This window comes from Rhipicephalus sanguineus, chromosome 4, assembly GCF_013339695.2.
Source record: "Rhipicephalus sanguineus isolate Rsan-2018 chromosome 4, BIME_Rsan_1.4, whole genome shotgun sequence".
Classification (NCBI taxonomy): Eukaryota; Metazoa; Arthropoda; class Arachnida; order Ixodida; family Ixodidae; genus Rhipicephalus; species Rhipicephalus sanguineus.
Genome location: NC_051179.1, coordinates 6,404,575 through 6,426,818, shown reverse-complemented (window position 1 = coordinate 6,426,818; position 22,244 = coordinate 6,404,575). Strand labels below are relative to the sequence as shown.

Sequence of the window (22,244 nt, the reverse complement as noted above, 5' to 3'; positions counted from 1 at the left end):
AGCGGCACTTCATTTAGGCCTAGCTGGTGCATAATACTGAGATTAAAGCTACAGCGTACAAGACGCCCGCCAAAGAACAAGACGAGGCACACACAAGTGGCGCTCGACAAACCTTTGTTGCCGAGCAGCACCCGAAGAGCTACATGCAAGCGCCAAGATGGGATCGTTCGTTGTTGACCTTGTGCTGGATTGTTCATCTTCCTTTAAGCTCCTGATCTCAACTTGTTGCCATATACACTGCTGAGCGCGCAACGTATGCGTGCAAACGCTGCGTCAAAAATAGACCTAGATTTCTGGTGTTTTGACGAGGCAGTTTGTGCTAGTGATTGGAAACGTAATACGGGTGCTATGGACTCATAAAAAAAACTCGGCGGTTTCATGCGAAGCAGTCAGCGAGTACTTTTATGCTGTAATTTATGGCTTTGAGCCAAGCGTTACGAGATGGATCGACGTGTTTTTGCAAGTGCAGTAGCTGTGTGCACAGTTTGCTGCATTTTCAGCATCACCCGGCATGGTGGTCTCGTGTTTATGGTGCTCGACTGCTGACGCGAAGGTCGCATTTCGATGAAGGCGAAATGCTAGAGGCCCGTGTACTTAAATTCAGGTGCACGTTAAAGATCGCCAAATGGCCGAAATTTCAGGAGCCCCCCACTATGGCGCCTCTCGATCATTTTGTGGTTCCGGGAAGTAAAACCCCAGCAGTTATTTTGAGCTTCCCTAGTTTCGTCATATCATCTCGCCACCAATAAAATTGACTCACTTTTAAATCGTTCAGCTTCCACACTGCTACGAGAGAACGATCATTTGTAATACAGGGCTCTTATCAAATACATTCGTGCGCCATTGAGGTATTCAACTCGGAAGAATCATAATAAAACAATACGTCAACAACCCTGTCATAATAACGCTTATAAATACTCTTTACTTACACACACCATTTCCCATTGGGATACACTGCCTGCTGATGTAAACTGCTCATCTGCCGATGAATTCATTAGCAGCATTCAGAATTTAGAATTGAAATGGTAAAAACAATTGGTGTCATTAGCATTTCATATAGTTTAGCCTGCACAGTTGTTATAATGCTGTTTTGCTGCTTATATGAACACCTTTGCATAATGTTCGTATTCCTTGTTCATTCTGTATGTGCTCATACTCTTTGCTCTGTATATATGGTCTCATTTTTTTTCAACTTTTGTGAACTGCATTTAAGTTCAACCTAAAGCCCCTCCATGCGTTTTCCGCCGGCTAGGTTAAGTAGCGCCAACTCGTCCGCCCCCTCTCCTTTTACACCGGTTCCCCGCCTAGCGGAAGCCGAAGTGCCGCCATGATGTTTCTGCTGCTTTTCCGCTTGATGCACCTGCCCCATGCCCGCCCACGCCCTCGCGACGCAGAAACACCGAGCGAAAACTCGCTCGGCGGCTGGCAGTTTACGACGAACCTCAAAACAACAACACTTGCAAAACGGAGAAGCAAATATGTTCTTTCTCGCGTGTGCACATGCGTGCGCAGAAACAAGATGGAAGGAAAAAGCGGAAGCAAGTGGCTCAAGAACTTCCTTCCGGAAGCTCCGAAACCGGAAGTGGGCGTCGTCGTCTAACAATAGATGGCGGTACTTAAAAAAGCGGCAGTAGACGCGATGGAGGGGCTTTAGTTCAACCCACTCCTGCATGGGCCCGAGAAGGGCCTGCAGTATTGTGAAATAAATAAATAAAATGAAGCGCGAACGAATAGCACAGTCCACTCACCGGGGGCTCCCACTCGAGCGCCGTGCTGTTCACCGGCTGCTGAATTAGCCTCAGCCGCCTGATCTGCAACGCGGTACGTTACGATGAAGTGAAGGCAGGTATGCAATGTGCGCGTACCTTTGCTATGGCCACCTCCTTGGACTGCTCGTTGAGCCAGCTGACGTCGCTTCCTTTGAGCAAGAGCAACAGCGAGGCCCTAATCTCTTCTACCATCCGCGATACGAGCCGCTGCAACAGTCAATATACACACGCAGAAGCTTCGAGAAAACGCCACACGACGGAAGGTCGAATGCCCCTCCACAGCTGCAAGCGAACAGGGAATCTGGCTGAACGTCCTGCCAAAACTGTGTAAGAAATTAAGGAATAGGCAAGAATCCCTTGCTGTCTTGTTTGCCTGTTTGTTTTGCAGAACACGCCATATATTTGACGCAGTTTGATCCATCGTTATATGCATTAATAATAACAATAATATTAACAAGTTTATCTGCAATATTTGTGAGACCACCGCCAATTAGGCACGAACGTATGGGCCGCTCAATATAGCTTAGTGTTGACCCAGCGACCGACTCGGCGGTTGGATATTGTGGTTCGATATTACAAGAAACAAGCTTCACTCTTTTCCAGCGTATGAAACCACGCATCACTGCGTATACAACGACATCGGCTGAATTTGACATTTCTTCTTTGTGTACTTTTATGTCACTTAATTATGTCACCTTGTAGCAAAGCCCCGCAATGCTTTTGATTATCTGCTAAGCCGCTGATTCATTCACGATTCTTGTGCATCGCTGCAATAACCGCATTTTGCTTTCATTCCCGCCCAATCCTCGAAGAAGGTGGCATACTTGATCGAAAGAGCAAACCTGCGCGGAATCGGCGCCGCCCACGGCACGCAACGCCATGCGACCGACGGCCACGGGCAGCATCCGGGCCGCCTGCTCGAAGCAGAAGCCCAGAAGCTGCGGCTGATCCTCGGCACCAAACTTGGCCATGTAGAACGAGTGACGGGCGTTCATCATCTCCACAGTGGTGGCCGGACCCAGCAGCGCCACCACCCGCCAGCCCAGGTAATTGAGAAGCATGCGCCTACAGTGCAGGTCAGTGAGCGCAGCACACGTGCTGAGGAAAGCGTGACGCACCGGTTTTCTGAGGCGAGGAACTTGTCCAGCGTCTGGAAGATGCTGGCGTTCCACACCAGCAGCTCCTCGTCGCATCGCGCAGCCACGCCGCCACGCTCGTGCACTTGGCGCACGATGCCCGCCAGGAGTTCCTGTTGTTCATACCGCAATCTCTAAGCACTCGATCGTTCAACCACATGGAACCAAGCACAGCGTTTTGTCCGTGTACGACCACCATCATCTATGGAAAAGCTTTCGCCGCCTATCATTGAGCGTGAATCTGGTCGACGCTTTTTTTGGCGCTCGAAGAAATATCATTTGAAAGCGCGTATGCTTGCGCATGTTGGTAATTCGTATCCGATTTTTAGCGCACAAACAAGGACGGCGCGGACACAGCGCTGTGATAAAGTGAGTGCTTTGTCCGCGTCGCTTTTCATCCGTGTTCGTTTATGCGCTAAAAAGTGAACATGAAAAAATGCCGGTTTTGAGGTCAATGCAGCTGCGAACACGTTTTGTAGTTTTAAACAGCTGGCCAGCATATACACCAGGAATGGTGTAGAGTTGGTGACAAAAGGTTATTTGCAAGCAGTACAGAAGAAGGCCGAGAACTTTGCTCCACGAATCTTTTGCTCACCTTAGAGGGGGGGGGGGTCAACTGGGCTCTGCCCCCCTCCCACACCCTCTCCCACTGACAAAGGTTTTTCGACAGTGGTGACTGTCGCCTGCACACTGGGAAATGAACCAATGTGGCCAAGTTTTCACAGGAATCACGTCATCATATTAAGAAATTCGTCCCACGCTTCTGCTCTGAAAATGGTCTTCGGCGTCTCACGACCACGCACTCCCTGCGGCGCAGGCCGCCTATGCGACGCTTTCGCGCCTTACGCTCCAGCATTCTAAAGGAGGCTACCGCTGGGCAGGGGCACCATAAAGGTAGGGCACTCTGTGATGCTTTTATTCTGCTTTACCTGGCCTAAAATTTACATCATCGACGACAGGAATACGGGCGGGGACCAGTAGACGCTTTATGGACCGGCGAAACGTTGTACCTGTTTGAGGACATTAATTTTCTTTCATCGAAAAGCATCACCGCTGCTCTATATGCAAGCTGCTGTGGGTCGATGAGAGTGCACAAGTGTCAAGTGTGTTATTTCGGCCAAACTGCGAGAGCTAAGAAAATTTTTCTGCTTTAGTCTCCAATCAACCTGCTTTGCCTTGCTTATCATATGGTAGCTTTCAGCGATCGCGGCGGCTTGCAAAAATGCGATGTATAAGGACTCCAGCACATTGGGAAGACCAGGCTTGCCTCGCAACTTTTTCTACGATACCAGGAAGATCGTCAAGGGCCAAGGCTTTCTGGACTAAGGAACCTGAATTTACAGCCGGGCTTGAGTCATCTTGAATTCACTGGTACGGCGCAAAATACAACTCGGATGGCAAAGAAGCACACACGACAAGCGCTGTTTATTTCTCTCCCCCCCCCCCCCCTCTCAGCAAAGCTGCGTTCACAGAATTGTATACGCGCAGAAACAGCTCAACATCTTTATACTACAACAGAAAATACTTATGCTCATATGAATTCATCTCACCCGCTGCTATAATTAGCCTCTGCCTGTGTGAGCGGCGGGCAGCCTTCCCGAATTGCGTTCAGAATGACACACTTCCCGTCTATTCCGAAAAAGGATAATATAGTTCAGCATAATAATGTGATGCTTAATGTGCATACGTCATTTTAACGCCTCGAGATTTCACAGATTTGTGACGTCCCGTAGCAAGCGGGCAATTTTATGGCAGAGCGAAAAGTTTTTGACGAATGGCGAAGAAGCAATGATCAAAAATAGGCTGCATTGAATATAGTGCGTTTTCGTACTTTTTACGCAGTCATGCATAAGTGGTCACTACGCGACTGATCATTTTCGCGTCATTTGTTGCCTCGCGTTACGAGCAGTTGTTATGTGCATGAGCGAGAAAATTTCGACCAATCAAACAGCTAACGACCAATGCGGAAGAAAACAATGCGGGGTAGGTTAACGTTATAATCGCCCACATTTTTTAAAAGAAGATTCGAACTTACATTGTTAGCATAGGCGCATTTATTTACTGCTAGCATAGGCGCCCCTTAAGGAACGTCGCAAATGCAAATGCGTTGAGTATAAAGAATGTAATACGCCTCTAATAGCACAAATTCTTACATTTTAAGAAAAACTTGTGCTGGACAAGTTAACAAGAATGGTAATATAGTAATATGATGATGATGATAACAATAATCAATCAATCAATCAATCAATCATTTATTTAACGTGCCCAGGAACAACCGTAAGGTCTTTGTGCAGGCGCACGCAAAAAAAAAACAAAACAAAAAAAAATAAACTATACAATACAGACAGTCTTCAGAAATAAAAAGAGCAAATACACGTAGACAAAGAGAAATGAACACAAAAGGGGAGGAGTAAAATAAGACAACACGAGAAATATTGAAGGGGAATGAAAAATTAGATTGCATATATACAACTATGCGGAAAGACGGAGAAGGGAAGACTTTGTACATTGTGCCATACTATGTCAAAACAGTACAAAGCTCGGATAAAAACAATGATTGTGGACTATGAAAAATGTCAAGATCAAGAAAATTAACATTATAGAGACTTTGTATTCTGTGAACGGTAGAGTGTTGGAAGAAGCAGGCGGGTACATGAAACGGTCGGTTCTCTCTGGTTAACTTACGCGGAATTCGAAAATTAACACAATTGAGAAGTACAGGGCAGGATATGATACCGTGGACTAGCTTGTAAAGAAACAAGAGATCAGAACGATTTCGTCGGCAGTGAAGTGATGGCAATGATAATAATTCAGCAGTATTTGAACGAGATTTTTTAGCAAAGCGATGGTTATATATGCTAAGGAATTTTTTCTGGACTCGTTCAATGGTGTTACCGCTGGATTGAGCAATGCCATTCCATATCACGGACGCATACTCCAGTTGAGGAAGACATAGCGCGGTGTACAATTTTCGGAAGGGCATAGGAGAACGGAATTCTCTAGACAATCTGCAAACACAGCCTAGGGTGCGAAGACCCCGCAAAGCAACACGCTTAGCGTGAGCAGAAAAGTTTAACGTGCTATCAACAACAACACCAAGATCACTGATCTCATAAACCTTGCATAAGGACACAGAATTGACAGAGTATTGAAATGACACGCTAGATGTTTTGCGAGTGATAGACATGAATTTTGTCTTCGAGGCATTCAGAGAAAGGTTATTAGCGTTGCACCATTCGGAAAAAGAGCGCAAATCTGACTGCAGCAAGCGACAGTCGTTAACTGAATGAATTTCCTTAAAAATCTTGATGTCATCGGCATATAAGAGGAAAGAAGAATTACGAATGGCAAAAGAAACATCATTAACGTAAATTAAAAATAGGAGTGGGCCTAATACTGACCCTTGAGGGACCCCACTAGTCACTTTATACAAAAAAGACGTTTGGCCATTTACCGCTACATAACAATATCTATTGAGCAGATAGCTCTGCAGGAGATTCACAACCGACAAGTCAACATGAAATTGCGCAAGTTTAACCATAAGCAGTGTGTGGCTGACTACGTCAAAAGCCTTGCTCAGGTCACAGTAGAGTACGTCAACCTGTCCTCTCTGAGAAATAGGTGTGGAGATCTGCGTCATGAAACTAGCAAGATTTGTGGTAGTTGAGCGGCCAGCGAGAAAACCATGTTGATTAGGAATCAATGAGCTTTTAACACTAAAAGACAATATTTTGTGAAGAGCCAGCTCGAAGATCTTTGATGTGGCACATAGTAGAGAAATCGGGCGATAATTAGAAACATCTGTTTTAGAGCCCGACTTAAATACTGGGAAAACACGAGCAGTTTTCCACATGCTAGGAAATGTGGAAGTGTCCAGGCAGTTATTAAATATCGTAGTCAGTACTGGGACAAATATACTACTATAAGCTTTTAGTATGGCGGAGGGGATGCCATCTGGGCCACATGATAAGGATGGTTTTAAGCACTTAATGCATTCGCAGATAAGATTTTCATCCAGCGACAAAGCACTGGGTGAGCCAACTGCCTTAGGCTGTCTGATATCAGTGCTAGAGTCTGAGGCCTTATAAACGGATGAGAAATGTGCGGCAAAACAGTCAGCGACGGCATGCACTTCTACCCCATTTGAGTCTAGTAGTCTGAAAGACTCTCCGCTTTTGCTGGACCGTTTACGTACATACTTCCAAAACTCAGCTGGTCTGTCAGAAGCGCTTTTTTCTAAGAATTCAATATACGAACTATGATCCCGTTTATATAGGCGTTTAGCGAGAGTTCGAAAAAGGCTGAACTCTTCCTTCCACTCGCTCGATGGAGAACATTTAGATTTCCTGTGTGCGCGATCTTTATGCTTCAGTGCACTGATAAGTTCAGATGAGAACCAGTGGGGATATTTACGTTGTTTATGTGTGTATTGGGGAATAAAATTACGTATGCTGCTCAGTACAAGCTCCGCAAACTGATCAACCTGGTCATCAACATTCGGTTTGTCAGTAACCTGTGACCAGTCAACGGTGGACAAGTGATGATAGAGGCCCGTGTAATCACCTCGCTTGAACGCAAATCTTGGAGATTTGTTTACGTAACTGCTGTAGCTCGTTGTTTCGGCTGATGCAGATAATCTTACGTTAAGTGGTGGGTGGAATTTGTCCGGACGTACAAGAGAGATGTTGGAGCGGGAAACTTCAAGGGGTTGATCGTTTGACACACACAGGTCTAAGACGTTGCCACTGGAATTGACGACTGAATTATGTTGCACTAGGGAATTAAACGCCAGAAAGTCCAAGAGCAGGCTGCACTTTTTCTCTGTGAAATGATTGTAATGAGAAAAGGTAAGCGTGCTCCAGTCAATTCCAGGTGCATTGAATAATAATAATAATAATAATAATAATAACAATAATATTATTTTCCTAGAAACAGTATTTCGACTACGAGCAAACAAGGCAAAATATAACATGTGCAAGAAAGTGCAGTATTAATTAATGAAAAGAAAAGGTGCGCCCGTATTCACAAACCAACCTTATCTTAGCGCTATAAGGCGGACTTTCGTAAGGAAGGGAAAAGTGTAAGGATAAGAAAAGGTCACAGTGCGTTTCATAAACTCGCCTTATTCGGTTTTAAGGTAGCCTTACGGAAGGCGGCCTTGTCGTCATGAGGAACGAGCATGGGAGCGAGGCTATGAACTTTTACTGGCTTATTGTTGGTTTATTAGCAGGAAATAAAAGCTGTATGCTCCTCAAAACAATAAGAAAAATGCAGGAACGCATACCCGTACAAGTTTCGGTACGAACGCGCCTCGTCTGGCCGCGCCTTCTGCTCCTTTTCTTTGTTAACGTTTCTTCCGTTGTCATAGCAACCGGCGGCTCGCGTACACGCGCCGGCACATGCGGAGTCAGACGCGCCGGTCCACGAAGCGCTGGTTTCCACAAGAGCACCGACAGGTGCGTGGCGTTGCGAGCGGTTTTTGACCGTTTGCCTGCGTGTGTGGCTGTTTGCGTGGATCATACATAGGCCCGTATTCACAAACCAACCTTATCTTAACGCTAAAAGGTGGCCTTTCGTAAGGAAGGGAAAAGTGTAAGGATAAGAAAAGGCCGCAGTGCGTTTCATAAGCTCGCCTTATTCGGTTTTAAGGTAGCCTTACGGAAGGCGGCCTTGTCGTGATAAGGAACGAGCATGGGAGCGAGGCTATGAACGTTTGCAGGCTTATTGATGGCTTATTAGCAAAAAAAAAATAGCTGCATGTTCCTCTAAACAATAAAATAAATACAGAAAAGCATGCCCGTGCGAGTACCGAAAAAGCTGCCAACCTTAATTCCGCGCGCCGCGTCTCGCCATGCCGTCTGCTCCTTGCGGACGCGCGCCTGCGTCTCGAACCGCCGGTTTCCATGGCAACCGACGGACGCGCGGCTATTTATAGCACCCGGCAAGCGTGCGTGTGTGTTGCGCGCGTACATTTCTTTCTCTCCGTTTTGTTATTGAGCGCGCAGGCATTTCTTTTCTTATTGACGTTGCTTGGTCAATTATTCGCCATGGCAGCAGAAAAGAAAAAAGTGAATTTTACTGAAGAAGAGAGAGCGCTTCTCATCGACTTGGTTAAGAAGCATCGCAATGTTATAGAAAATAAAAAGACGGATGCGGTGTCACTGACAGACAAGAAAAAAAAATGGAAACAGATAGAAGAAGAGTTCAACAGCAAGAGCGACGTGCGGCCGCGCACCGAGCAGCAGCTACGCAAGTGCTGGGACAATTTGAAAGGAAAGTGGCGCAGGGCCAAGGCAATTGACACAAAGGAGTTGTTTCGAACTGGTGAGTCGTTTTCGTCGCCTCCTGTTTTTCAGCAATTATAAATATACGTCCTGTAACGGCACGTAACATCACAATTATATTTAAACATAGCGCAAATGATACTCATTTCGCCGGCTAAAGACTGTGGAGTGCCGACCGGTACGTGCAAGACGCGCCTTGGCCTATTGGAAACGTACGAAATGGGATTTTTGATCTTATAATATTATAATTGTTTCACTTGGTTTGATTTACGTACATTTGGATCATTAGATGCACTTATAGTCATTGTGTTATACAATAAATTTTAAGAAATTTTACTTACGTAGTGCGTCACGGGCGTGTAGGGTATAAATAAATAAATAAATAAATAAATAAGCAATTTCTGTAATTGCACTGCACGTCGGATACCAGTAGTTATGCACGTTTATAATATCGGACAGAGCTGCAGCCAGAAATTTTTTTCGGAGGGGGGTGGGGGAGCTCAACCATACTTTATCTATGTTCGGGGGCGCATTTGTATGTGTGCGTGTATATATATGCAAGCAAAATTGAAAATTTTCGGGGGTTTGAACCCCCCCCCCTCCTGGCTACGCCCCTGCTATCGGAAAGTAATCGAGTGGTCGCAATTTATCTGGCGTAGCGTAACGAGTATACGGTATGAGAAAGGTGCTGAGCCACGTACACAATTATGTTTATGGATAAATCAACTTGTGGCACACGTATAGCAAGGCGTTGACTATCGCGGCTTGAATAATTTGATAACACGGTAACGATGACACTCGCTTCCTGCTTTTCAGGTGGCGGCCAAGCATCAGAGAGTGCGCTGACAGACGAGCTGCAAAGAGTCGGCGCTGTGGCTTCACATATGTCGGTCCGCCTCGACAATCCATTCGACAGCGACCGGGCGCGGCACAAGGCTACTCACGACCATAGCTGCACTCCAGCTGTGGCAGCACTGCTGGCACCCATGCAGGCGGTTCCAGTCGCTCAGCTCACAGGTGACATCATGTATTTTCTCTTGGAAAATAGCAGTGTGCTGCTGGTCATATTTTCAACCGATCAGCTAAAATTCGTCCTGCAAAATGATGTGGAGTTGAAAAAAAAATATGGTGACGCAAAATACCTCGCTTTAATTTTTTTAGTTGAATTTCGTGTATTTGCCACAAACTGCCCGATAGCTGTTTGAAATCATTACCCCTGTGCCCTCTTGGGAAGTGTATAAAGACAAAGAGTGTTCATGCAGCAGGCAATCATATCCACGCTCCGTATCAATTTGCTACCTGTTCTCGTCACAGAAAAAAATCATAAATATTTCTCTCATCGTAATCATGTTCCATATATATGGCCAGTGCCTGCAGCAGTAATGTTGTCTAGTGATGCTTGCAAAGAGGTGCTATCTCGCTAATGTCAACTTCAATTTTTGTGTAAATATTAATGAACGCGAATGCTTATTGCAAAGAAAATGTGTCTAAAATAAGAATTGTTTATTTCTTTCCAGCTTCTAACCACGCCGAAGATTTGGGCAGCCTTGCAGACACCCCAAGGGACCTGGATATGTTCGACCCGGATGTACAAGACGCAGCAGCAAATGAAGTCGTATTTTCACATCCAACACCAATGCTTGAGCCAGCCTCGAATGATTCGAACGCACTTCAACAAAGCAGACAAATTTCCCACAGTACTCTCTGTGCTTCTGGTGAGACAACACGCACAGGACGAAAGACAGCTCGAGCATCAAAGCTGGAGGAAGAACTCGAGGCAGGCCTAGAGGCTGTTGCGGAAGAAAGAAGGCAAAGGCGGAAGGAACACTTGTTTCGCATGCGCATGATGCGAGCAGAGGGAAAAGAAAGAAAGGCAATTAATGACCAAAAATTGAAGAATGCAGAAGCAAAGTCTCTTCTCTTGAAGTTAAAAGTGGAGCTGCTGAAGAAGCAGCTACAATAAATTACATACTTTCCCCCCACCCCTCCCGAAAGAAACTGCCGGAGTGACATAGAATAAAGTTTATTCAGTCATTCATTTATGACAGAGTCGACTGCTTGCTTTCGATGTGTCCTTAGCGAGTGTAGTAGTCCCGAATAATGCGCCTGCGGGCTCTGAATCCGTCTTCCGTGTCCACTGGCTCGCCTGGCGGCAATGCATCACTCGGCTGTGCGGCAGAGCCATGTGCGGCAGCAGGGGCGGGCGTTGAAGACGACTGCGGCTGCACGACCTGGTCGTCTTGGGGAAGAGGGTCATTCAGGTGTCGGCTGAAATTGTGTAGCGCAGCACACGCTGTTATAACCAGAGCAGATGTAGTTGCTTTGATCTGCATCCTCATGTCGAGGCACGGAAATCTCCTCTTCCAAATGCCAAAAGCCCTCTCCACCGAGCATCTCGTTTTCTTGTGGGAGCGGTTGTACCTGAAACATATGCACTTTTAATTGAAGTATTACACATAAATTTTAGTGAAGGCTTTGCACTACTACCGCCAGTTTACTTACCTGAACTCTGCGGCGTTTTCAGGGTCCTTAAGTGGAGTCATCAGGTAGCGATGGCACGCATAACCCATGTCTCCCAAAAGCAGACCAGGAACATCACCCTGCTCATAGCGAACTCGAGCGTGGTATTCGGCTGTCGTGGTTCGAGCCGGGCCAGCTGGCCACAACATCAAAAAACTGCAGCCCAGGTCCCGCCTGCAAAAACCAGGCGTGATGTCTGCTTGTAAGCCGATCCTAATATGTATTTTTTTTTCATTTGTGCACATTGATCACAGCAATCAGGTAAACTACTCTCGCGGTGACGTATAAATGCGCAACCATAACGTCACTCATTTAGCTGGTGAGCCCTGGCGATAAACAAGGCTGTAAGGCCATTGAACTTACTGCGAATCACGGTTCAAATGGAGCTAATATGTTAAAAATAAACTTAATTTTCAGTTTCAATACATGTCATAGCTTTTACAATTGTGAAAAACCACCCTTGCTTCGACACTAAAATTATATCCTTAGTGCATACGTCACTCGATCGGATCATTAGGCCCCACTTCAGTTGTAATGGCGAGAGGAAAACAAAGGGTTTAAGTAAACACGGCGAGTACGGCAAAGCGTGTCGCGAATGGTTTGTTATGTGTATACTGTATAGCGTTTAGTGTAGCGTATACATCGTACATAGCTTTAGAAGCCGCACATATATATATTTCATCAAATTATTTTAAAGCAGCAAACACTATATGCACTTTTTACGAACCTGCACGTTGATGGAAAAATATCCCTTCCGGCAGCGGAAGACCTCCGCATCGTCGCCTCCAGGGCTCTTGATCTTCACATGAGTGCAGTCGATGCATCCCGTCACGCCAGGAAAATTGGCAATGCGATAAAATTCTTCCATCACTTGCCCTGCTTGTGTGACATCCGGCAACTTGACGAGCGCAGGGAACAACGTACCCGCAATAACTTTCGTCACTCGTTTAACGATGCGGGACACTGTCGGCTGCGATACCAAGTCCGCACTCACAACTTGAAAAGTCCCGGCACCGTAGAATCGGAGGGCCACCAGAACCTGCAGAAGTGGCGGCACAGGGCAACCGCGACCGTCGAGGCTCGGTTCCAGCGGCAGCACGGAGAGAAGCTCGAGAACCGCTCGTTTCGAGAAGCGGTATCTGCTTAGGAACTCGTCCTCATTGAAGATTTCCATGGGATTTTCGCGGTCCCTCAGCACACGCAGCGGTATTTGCGCGTACGGACGCGCACTGCGAGCTTCAACCTCTCTTAATAGCGCGACGAAGTCGATCACATCGGAAAAACTCCTTGCATGACCCGCCATATTGCGTCGCATAAGTGGCGCCTTAAGGTACCTGCCGGGCTACCTTATCGAACGCCACCTTTTCACGGCGATAAGGTTAAGGAAAGGCTGGATTGCGGCATAAGGTTTGTTTATGAAACGCCTTAAGGGGCCGAAAAGGTAAGGAGGGCAAAAGATAAGGAAAAGGTTGGTTTGTGAATACCGGCCTTAGGCTTGTTACTGAGTGCTACAGAAAGGCGAAAATTGAATTTCACTGAAGATCGAGCGCTACTCGTCGACTTGAAAGCGTCGCATTGTGAGAGCGAAAAATTGTGATAGCACGCGGTGTTAGTGAAAGACAACACAATGGGGGCAGCTCAAAGCAGCAAGAGCGACGTGCGGCTGCTCACCGAGCAGCGGCTACATGAGTGCAAAAATAGGTAAAAAATATTCCATTCTGCAGAGAAACACGTCGGCTTCCGCGCCGTACTCTGACTGATTTTTTTCACACGTTTAATAATGAGGGGCAGTGTGGATGTCACCATTCACGATTTGAAAAGCATCTGAGCCGCAGAAACACCGCCACCAGCAGCTGAAGGAGCGGTGGCACGGGAAAGCCGAGGTAGTGAGGGTCGTTTCCAGCGGCAAGCTCGGGGACATAAAGTGCTCGCTTCGATGAGCGGAATCTGCTCAGCAACACATCGTCGCTGAACTCTTCCATGGAATTTTGACGGTTCCCGAGCACTCGCAGCATAAATTGCACATATGGATGCCGGTAGCGTACGTCACCTTTTCTTTAATGACATTGTAAAGCTTCTTGCGTAATCAGCCATAGCGCGCCGCCTAAGTGGCGCCTTAAGGTCTACCTTAACCGGGCTACCTTAGCGAACGCCACCTTTTCACGGCGATAAGGTTAAGGAAAGGCTGGATTGCGGCATAAGGTTTGTTTATGAAACGCGTTAAGATGCCGAAAAGGTAAGGAAGGCAAAAGATAAGGATAAGGTCGGTTTGTGAATACGGGCCTAAACCGACCTTATCCTTATCTTTTGCCTTCCTTACCTTTTCGGCACCTTAACGCGTTTCATAAACAAACCTTATGCCGCAATCCAGCCTTTCCTTAACCTTATCGCCGTGAAAAGGCTGTGCACTGAAACGCAATTAACAGAGAGTTTGGGAATTTGGGCCCCAAGGAGCTTGAGGACCCAAGAAGCTTGCAAGCCGCCAAGGCGCATGCGCAGAGCCCAAGCCACTCTTGGGCTCTGGCGCTTGCGTTGACTCAAGACGCAAAGCTTGAAAACTAGCGTGGGTCCCCAAGGGGTCTTGGGTCACCAGCGAGAAGACACAGCGCGGGCCACGGCTCCCGTATCTCGCATGATATAAATTTCGTCAGTGTGGCGCTCCGTGCGCTTGCCCAACGCGCAGCCTGCATTGGCCCAATTCTCAAACTCTGCTGATCATCCGAACGCAAGCGCACGCTGCCCGACGCAGCTTGGGGACCCAGCGTCTTGGGTCCCCAATTCTCAAACTCTCTATTAGTGAGCAGCTTTTAGACATCAACGAAATTTCATTGAATGACACAAATCTAATACAGGTAAGGCCGCCATGGACATAATTGTATTGATGCATAAAGTTGTGTGGTTATTGTATAAAAAGTGTTGCTTGTAATACCATTACACGCATAACACGCATAGCCTATGTATGGTTGTCCCAGTGTATGCTACGTAAAACTGACTGTACTTCTATAATGCTATTAAATAGAGCTAAGCAAATTCTCATTCTATATCAAAAATCACTCCAAACTGAGTGCGAACGAACAAGTTCTCTTTCGCTCTCTCTCTCTCCGTATATATATATATATATATATATATATATATATATATATATATATATATATATATATATATATATAAACCTCAGTGATACGAATCTCGCGGGGTGACCAAAAATATTCGTGTCATCGGAAATTCGTATCACCAGAAAACATGAAAAATTAGTATGCGACAAAAAAAAGTTGGCATACGTTTTGATTCAGTGTTTCTCAGGGCCGCAGCGACGTCATGAACGGCTCTCAATGATTGCCAGTAAAGTGTTTAGAGCTCAACGATCATACTTGCACTGGTCAATATACGGTGCATGCGCGCGTGTGTAATTAATGAACCAGACGTGTTGTGACCCGTGACCGCTAGTTGCCCCTTCCTAATCGTACTACGCTTTTCTGCATGACAGCAGAGTACTGCGGCTAAAGTGACTTAAGAAGCGCTTTGCACGCGATAGATCAAGGAAAGAAAATTGTAGAATCGCTGTCCTTTGATGCTGTTATTTTCTTATCGCGGTGGTGTTGGGGGCGCTTTTCGGGAGATTTACGGCCATGACCGCACAATCGGGAATGGATGGATGGATGAATTACTTTATTGAGGTCCTTCGGTGCGCGCAATTAGCGCGCAGCGGGCCGCTCCCATGTCGGGACAGAGAGGCCTTGCCCCTCCGCCGCGTCGCGGGCACGATGGCTCAAAATTCGGGAGTCTCCCGTGTAAATCGGAGAGTTGGCGGGTGTTGCGAGGCCTAGCTCCTTCGCCAAGACCGTCAGCTTCGTCTCTTGGGGTCTTCGTCCACCTTTCATGGGACTTCAAGACGGACCCGCAGCCCAAGTTTCAGTTTTGTTTCATAGAACGTCTGATTGCGTGGTTATGGCTCGCATCGACGTGGCAGGCACGTGTTATCACAGTACAAAGACGCTGCTTCCTCGAGCATAGGAGCACGCGTCAACGCGTCGGGAAAAAAAAACAACAAAAGAAAACCGCGACGTCAACGCCATCTGTAATGTAAAGGCGAAGGCGCATAAAGGCCTCCAAGATTCGCGCGCACTATGTCGGAGGCAACGACGCACCGTTGATGGTCGCGCAGCGCGCACGCCCGCGACCACGCGTGACTGCCGCGCCTTCCCCGACAGCGCGGGCAGCACCTGTTCGTACCTGTGCGCTAGCGTACGTTCGTATCAAACGTCGCGGGGTGAGAATCGGTTCGCAACAACCGAACTCCAATACATTGCAGTCAAATGGGCCTTGGCCGGGACCACAGAAACGTTCGTATCACCCCGAAATGCGTACAAGCCGTGATCGTATCACCGAGGCTTTACTGTGTGTGTGCGTATATATATATATATATATATATATATATATATATATATATATATATATATATTGTAATGAAGAAGAGCGGCTCGGGCACATGCTCGGGAAGCGCGAAGAGGAGAACGAGAGGGGAGAATGGAACAGCCGGTCCAGAGGACGTGTCTACGTCTCTTTTCTCATTTCGTTACAATGGCGCAGTCGCGAAACACAGAGCAATCAGGAGACGTTAATCACCTGCCTCTATCACCCTTCGAAGCGGACGAGTGCTTTCGGACTCGCAGCTACTACCTTCCGGGGACAGCGTCCAGGCCTCCACGGCGGCTCAACCACAGGGTTGCGACTCCGAAATGACCCAGTTGTTGGACGTGTTGACGCAACACCTCACCAACATGGCAAGCAGTTGCACTTCCGCCATTGGATGCGCCGCGCTTGGGCCGCTACCTGAGACTGCTATTCCGGAATTTCACGGGTTTCAGGACGATCCTAGGTTCTCGACCATCGACCCTGTCGCCACGAAATATTCTGGGCCTGAGTCTACCAAGAAATCCGTCGCGGAAGGGCACCTCTGAGGAGCTGCACAAGCCTGGAACCGTCTTCAGGGAAGCAAGTATGCCTCACTTGGTGCGCGGCCCTCACGTCGACATTTGCACCGCTTCCGAGAGCCTATGACACTCGCTTCATGGAGATGCGGTCAAGCCGGCAAGCCCTAACTGAAGACATTGCCGCATACATCTGCGACAAATTACGCCTCCTACAAGCTTGCGATACTGCCTGGCCCTTTCCGGCAGCCAGACAGTATGTCGTCGATGGCATATACGATTCGACACACGCGGCCATACGTCAGTGCAGACAGCCCTAAATGACATCGATGCTTTTATCCGACAGGCGGCAGAGTTGCAGGAAACTGCAAGATGCTCCTGCAGTCTCCCCACAGGAACCACGCGGCGCGGATGCTTTTCCTGCGGGCGCTTCGGGCATGGATACAAGGACTGCCCACAAGCGCCACGTCAAGCCATCCAGTTATAAGCGCAGCCACTTCCAACAGTTCGGGTCCTCGCCGACGGCATCGGTGAGCTCACGACATTCGAGGATACTGGAGCCCAGCGAACGGCGCTGCTTCGCCGTCACGCCCCAGTCACCCTCTAGCCTTGGACCGAGCTGCCCCTACGCGGCCTCGGTGGCAGCGTACTCCCTGTAGGTGCGGTAGACCTGCAGCTACACACCCAAACTGGGAGCAAGTGACTTGCCGCCGTTCCCGTCTTCGAGGACCTACTCGCTGACATGATTCTGGGAGCGGACTACATCATGTCAGGTCAAGTGCAGCTCACCATACGTAGATGCCGACGGCGTCAATATCTGCGGCTTGACCCCGAGTACTTCTCCGGATAAAAGTTCCTAAGGCGAGCCAGCAACGCTGCACTCAATCTCAGACGTGCTCAAAAGGCACAAATCACTTTTCACCGATAGTACTGCGCAGCTTCCCGGCACAGTTAGCTTACTAGTACATCGTATACCGACTGACAATGATCCGCCGGTGTCTGTGCCGTTACGGCGATAGGTAGAAAGAAAGCGGGCCGTGATTGGCGAACAAATAGAAGAAATGCTAGGCGCTAATGTAATCAGGCCGTGTTCTAGTCCATGGGCTGCGCCTGTCGTTTTAGTCCGCAAAAAGAACGGTAGCCTACGATTGTCTGTGGACTTCAGGGAGCTAAATAAGCACACCATACGCGGGGTATTGGCAAATCAATGTCGCTGAAGAGTATATGTGCAAGACGGCTTTTCGTACGCGTTCTGGCTTGTACGAGTTCAACCGCATGCATTTCGGGCTGCGAACAGCCCCAAGCACGTTCCAGCGAGCCATGGATACAGTACTGGGTTCGCTGAAAGACCAAGCTTGCGTTGTGTACCTCGACGACATCCTTGTTATCGGTGTAACAGAAGAAGAGCATCTGCGAAATCTCGACGGAGTTCTGAAGAGGCTGCATGACGCTGGATTCCGCCTTAACCGGGAAAAATGTCAGTTTGGCTTGACGACAACACCCTATCTCGGGTATACCGTATTTTAGGACGGCGTGTAGGCCCTTCCTGAAAGAATTCAAGCGGTGACGAACTATTCCATGCCAACCTGTATTAAATAGCTGAAGGTATTCCTGCAAATCGCGTCGTACTTACGCAAGTTTGTCCCCAACTTTGCGTCACCAGCTGCACCGCTCACGGACCTGTTAAGGAAAGGAACGCAATTTCAGCGGGGACCTTCACAGGACGACGCCTTCCGGACCCTTAAATTTCAATTGACCTATAGCCCTGTTCTGTGCCACTTCAATGAAAAATGGACTACAGAGGAACACGCCGATGCAAGTCAAGTTAGTATAGGGGCAGTTCTCATACAGCGTGACCCGTACGGACGTGAGGACGTCGTCGCCTACGCCAGCCGCAAACTGTCTGACGCGGAGCGCCGTTACCACTCCAACGAACTAGAGTGCCTGGCTGTCGTCTGGAGCGTAGACGAGAAGTTCCGTCACTCCCTGTTTGGCCGGCAATTCGCTATTGTAACGGATAACTCCGTTGTGGCGTGTATGTTCGCTAAACAGCACCCTAAGCACAAGTTTGCATGGTGGATAGTTCGGCTGCAAGATTACACTTACAACATCCGTCACCGCGCAGGAGCACAAAACCAGGTTGCGGATGCCCTATCGCGAAAGCCAACAGAGGAACGCTCCCTGCAAAACCGCGAAGACTGGATCATGTTCTCACAGCACGAAGTTTCGAATGCTCAACGCGCCGACAAAGATTTAGACACAATTATGAATTCCATATACGGGATGCAACGCCAAGCTTGCTTTACGCGGCACGCTGTATCGCCGTCGTTGGATGGAGAAGCAAGACGAACGCCACCTTTTGGTCATTCCTACCTCCTTACGTTCGAGTTTTCTGCATGCCATCCACGCAGGCCCGTAGCCAGTGGGAGGGGGGGGGGGCTAGGCCCGCCCCCCCCCCTCGAAATTTTTGTGAAGTAGGTGTTTTGACCAAAAATAAATAATAAAAATAGGTGTTTTTCTCAAATAGTCAAGGTTTTCAGCCAGTGCCCCCCGAAAAAAATTTCTGGCTACGGGCCTGCACCCACGACACACCCGAAGGAGGCCCCGTCGGCTACCGAACAACATTGCGCAAAGCACGAGAGCGCTTTTGGTGGCCGAGAACGGACAGGAATGTGCGTTCGTATGTCGCAAGCTGTAACGTGTGCCAACAGCACAAACGGCGTCCGGGCTGTCAACCTAGATTACTTACACCTATTACGCCTCCGGAGATAATTTTTCACACTGTGCGAATAGATCACATCGGACTTTTTCTAGGGGTGTGCGAATATTCCAGTTTCGAATTCGAATCCAGTAGTTTCTAATCGAATAATTCGATTCGACTTTCGAATAGCTAGTATCCCAAGTTTCGAATAATTCGACAGGACGAATATCTAAAACGCGACAAAGGCTAATGGTGCAACTTGGTTAGGGTGGGGTGGCTAAAACTAGCGCTGACGTCGCCGTTCGTTCCGCTTTCACCAACATCCTGGTTCCAAAGCGAGCGCATGTTGATCTTGAAGGAGACTATGTCATTTCCGCACGTAGAAGAACACATGAGAAAACTGTCAAGTCCTTCACAACATCGCTCCAGAAACGAAGGCACGGACTTACGTAGTTCGGTCGGATATGCCCGCAAGCGCCGTAAAACTACCTGACTTTGGCCTGCGAAACCGTCGGTGATTGGCTTTGCATGTAAAAATTTGTGCACACTGGGCAGTCGCCGCTGCGGTACCGCACCACTAGTTCAGAAACTCCCGTCGCTCCGGCGCGCAGTTAAAACACTGCTGTGAACGGGCGCCCGAAGACTTTTGGGCCCGGAGCCCACATGGCGATGAAGCACAACATTACCGTTCTCATACGAAGCTGTCAGCACGCCGTAACGTCCCTCATTTTTCCTTTGTCTTGCCGTAACTGGCGGTACACATTTCATGTAAATATACTGTTCGATATTCGATTCCATATTCGATATTTTGGGCCACTATTCGGCACTATTCGATTCGAATTCGATTCGAGATGAAATTTCACTATTCGCACACCCCTAGCTTTTTCCAGCATCGGAAGCAGGCAACAGATATATTATAGTCGCTGTGGACTATTTGTCAAGATATATAGAGGTCGCTGCCATGCCTTCCCTTGCCGCCATCTGCATCATAAATTTTCTGCGGGACCACTTCGAATGGAGACACGGCCTCCCTAAGAAACTCATCTCCGACAGGTCGACCACTTTCCGCAGCCGTGAGCTCCGTAGCAACTTCGGCAAGCGGGAGTTGAGCATCATTTCGCGGCAGCCTACCATCCACAAGCGAACGGCCTGACAGAGAGGTCGAACCAGACCCTACAAGCTAGTCATCGTAATATAATCGACAGCGCAACGGGTTAAACACGGCCAGAAAGAAGAGATGGACACAGCGCCGTGTCCTTCTCTTCTTTCTGTCCGTGTTTAACTCGTGGCGCTGTCGATTATATTACGATGAACATCCACCAACTAGCCCAACTCGCGATCCTACAAGCTAGACTGGCACCGTATTGTACGAACAAGAAGCCCGGTGAGGCCGACTTGGGAAAGATGCATACGCAGTTAACACGGCGTCGCAGAGTTCAGCCGGAACCCCTCCATACGAAATAGTCTACGGCCAACTACCAAAAAAAAACTAGGCGCTACACTCTCCTTGGACACGCCTGTACAACCTGGACGTTCTGCTGCACGAGGGGCACTTTGCCGCAAAATACGAACCGAGGCGCACAAGAAGATAATGTATGCCCAACAGGCGCAAAAGCGACATTACGACCGCCGCCACCGTCGGGCACCGCCATACCTTATCCGCGAAGAGGTGTGGGTGCAACGAGGTACACCGTCCCTTTCGAAGAAACTATGTGCGAAGTTCGAAGGGCCCTTTATTATTACCAAACAACTGGGCGAGAACACTTGGCGAGTGCGGTCCTCGGATTCTGACTCGCGCGCAGACAAAAGGAGGCGAGACGACTTTGCCGCGTGCATGTGTCGCGTATTAAGAATTGTGTCCGTAGAGGTCTGAAACGCCAAAATCTGGTTTTATTTCAGAGGTGGACATTTCGCAGCGTGGCCGAGTGTAATGACGAAGAGCGGCAACGGGCTCGGGCGCATGCTTGGGTAGCGCGAAGAAGAGGAGAACGAAGGGGAGAAGAATACAACAGCCGGTCCAGAGAACGTGTCTACGTCTCTTTCCTAATTTGTTACAATATGTATACTCGCGAACAAGTTCGCACGCCACTGGATGTAACCAAAGGTGCGCCTATTCGCGAGAACTTTGTAATTAGGAGCAAAGCACATGCACTGATTTACTTGTAGGTCGAAGTGAACAGCCTAGCTGACTGACGTCATAAGCGTCGCCGGAAGAGCGCACCCCAACAACGTTTTTTTGGGTGCCTACAGAGAGAGGCGCCTCCTTTCCCAGAAATAGCATCCTCTCTACCCAGGACTTCTCGAAACATAAATACAACCAAGTGTGACGACATAGAGCGTCGTGGGGAAAGTCCGCCGTCATGTTCAAGATCGAGCAGAAGGGCCTGCAAGACTATGGTAGTCCCAGCACAGCGGAGGCTTTCGCTGCAATGTTGTAGGAAACTGTACGGTCGGTAACAATCAACGCATCTCCACGAAGTGAATGATGGTGAGTGGGCGAAGCACAAGGGGATCGTTCGGTGTTACCGCAAATCGCCCGTGACTCTCGTGTATTTTTCACTGCAGCATGCATTGTGCTGTCATATGCTTGAGTGATGGGCGCTTAATGTCGGTGTTCTTACGGTGTTTGAGGCACGTAGGCAAGGGGGGGGGGGCGAGGGCCCGGGCCCCCCCCCCCCCGAAATTCGTCCAGCCTTTTATATTCCCGGGCAACTTTTTTTTTCATTTTACCATGAAAAGACTTTCTTTCGAATAATTAGGCCTTAGGCCCCCCCCCCCCCCCCCCCCGAAAAAAAATTCTGGCTACGTGCCTGCGGTGTTTGGTCATTTCATTTTTGCGCTTGTTCGCCGTTTGTTACCCGTTAGACGTCTTGTTTTTACGGCATTTTTGTCATCTTATTTTT

General features: G+C 48.3%; 1 protein-coding gene across 1 annotated transcript in view; it reads right to left on the bottom strand.

The window, feature by feature from the left end:
* Positions 1 to 771: 771 nt before the first annotated feature.
* LOC119389326 (neprilysin-1) overlaps positions 772 to 22,244 on the bottom strand; it is a 206,751-nt gene continuing 185,278 nt past the window's right edge. Inside the window, exons 7-11 of the mRNA XM_049415052.1 lie at positions 2,888 to 3,018; positions 2,612 to 2,834; positions 1,866 to 1,976; positions 1,749 to 1,811; positions 772 to 786 (exon numbers count right to left, since the gene is read on the bottom strand). Of these exons, the coding sequence (XP_049271009.1) occupies positions 772 to 786; positions 1,749 to 1,811; positions 1,866 to 1,976; positions 2,612 to 2,834; positions 2,888 to 3,018 (543 nt within the window). The remainder of the gene's footprint in view (positions 787 to 1,748; positions 1,812 to 1,865; positions 1,977 to 2,611; positions 2,835 to 2,887; positions 3,019 to 22,244) is intronic.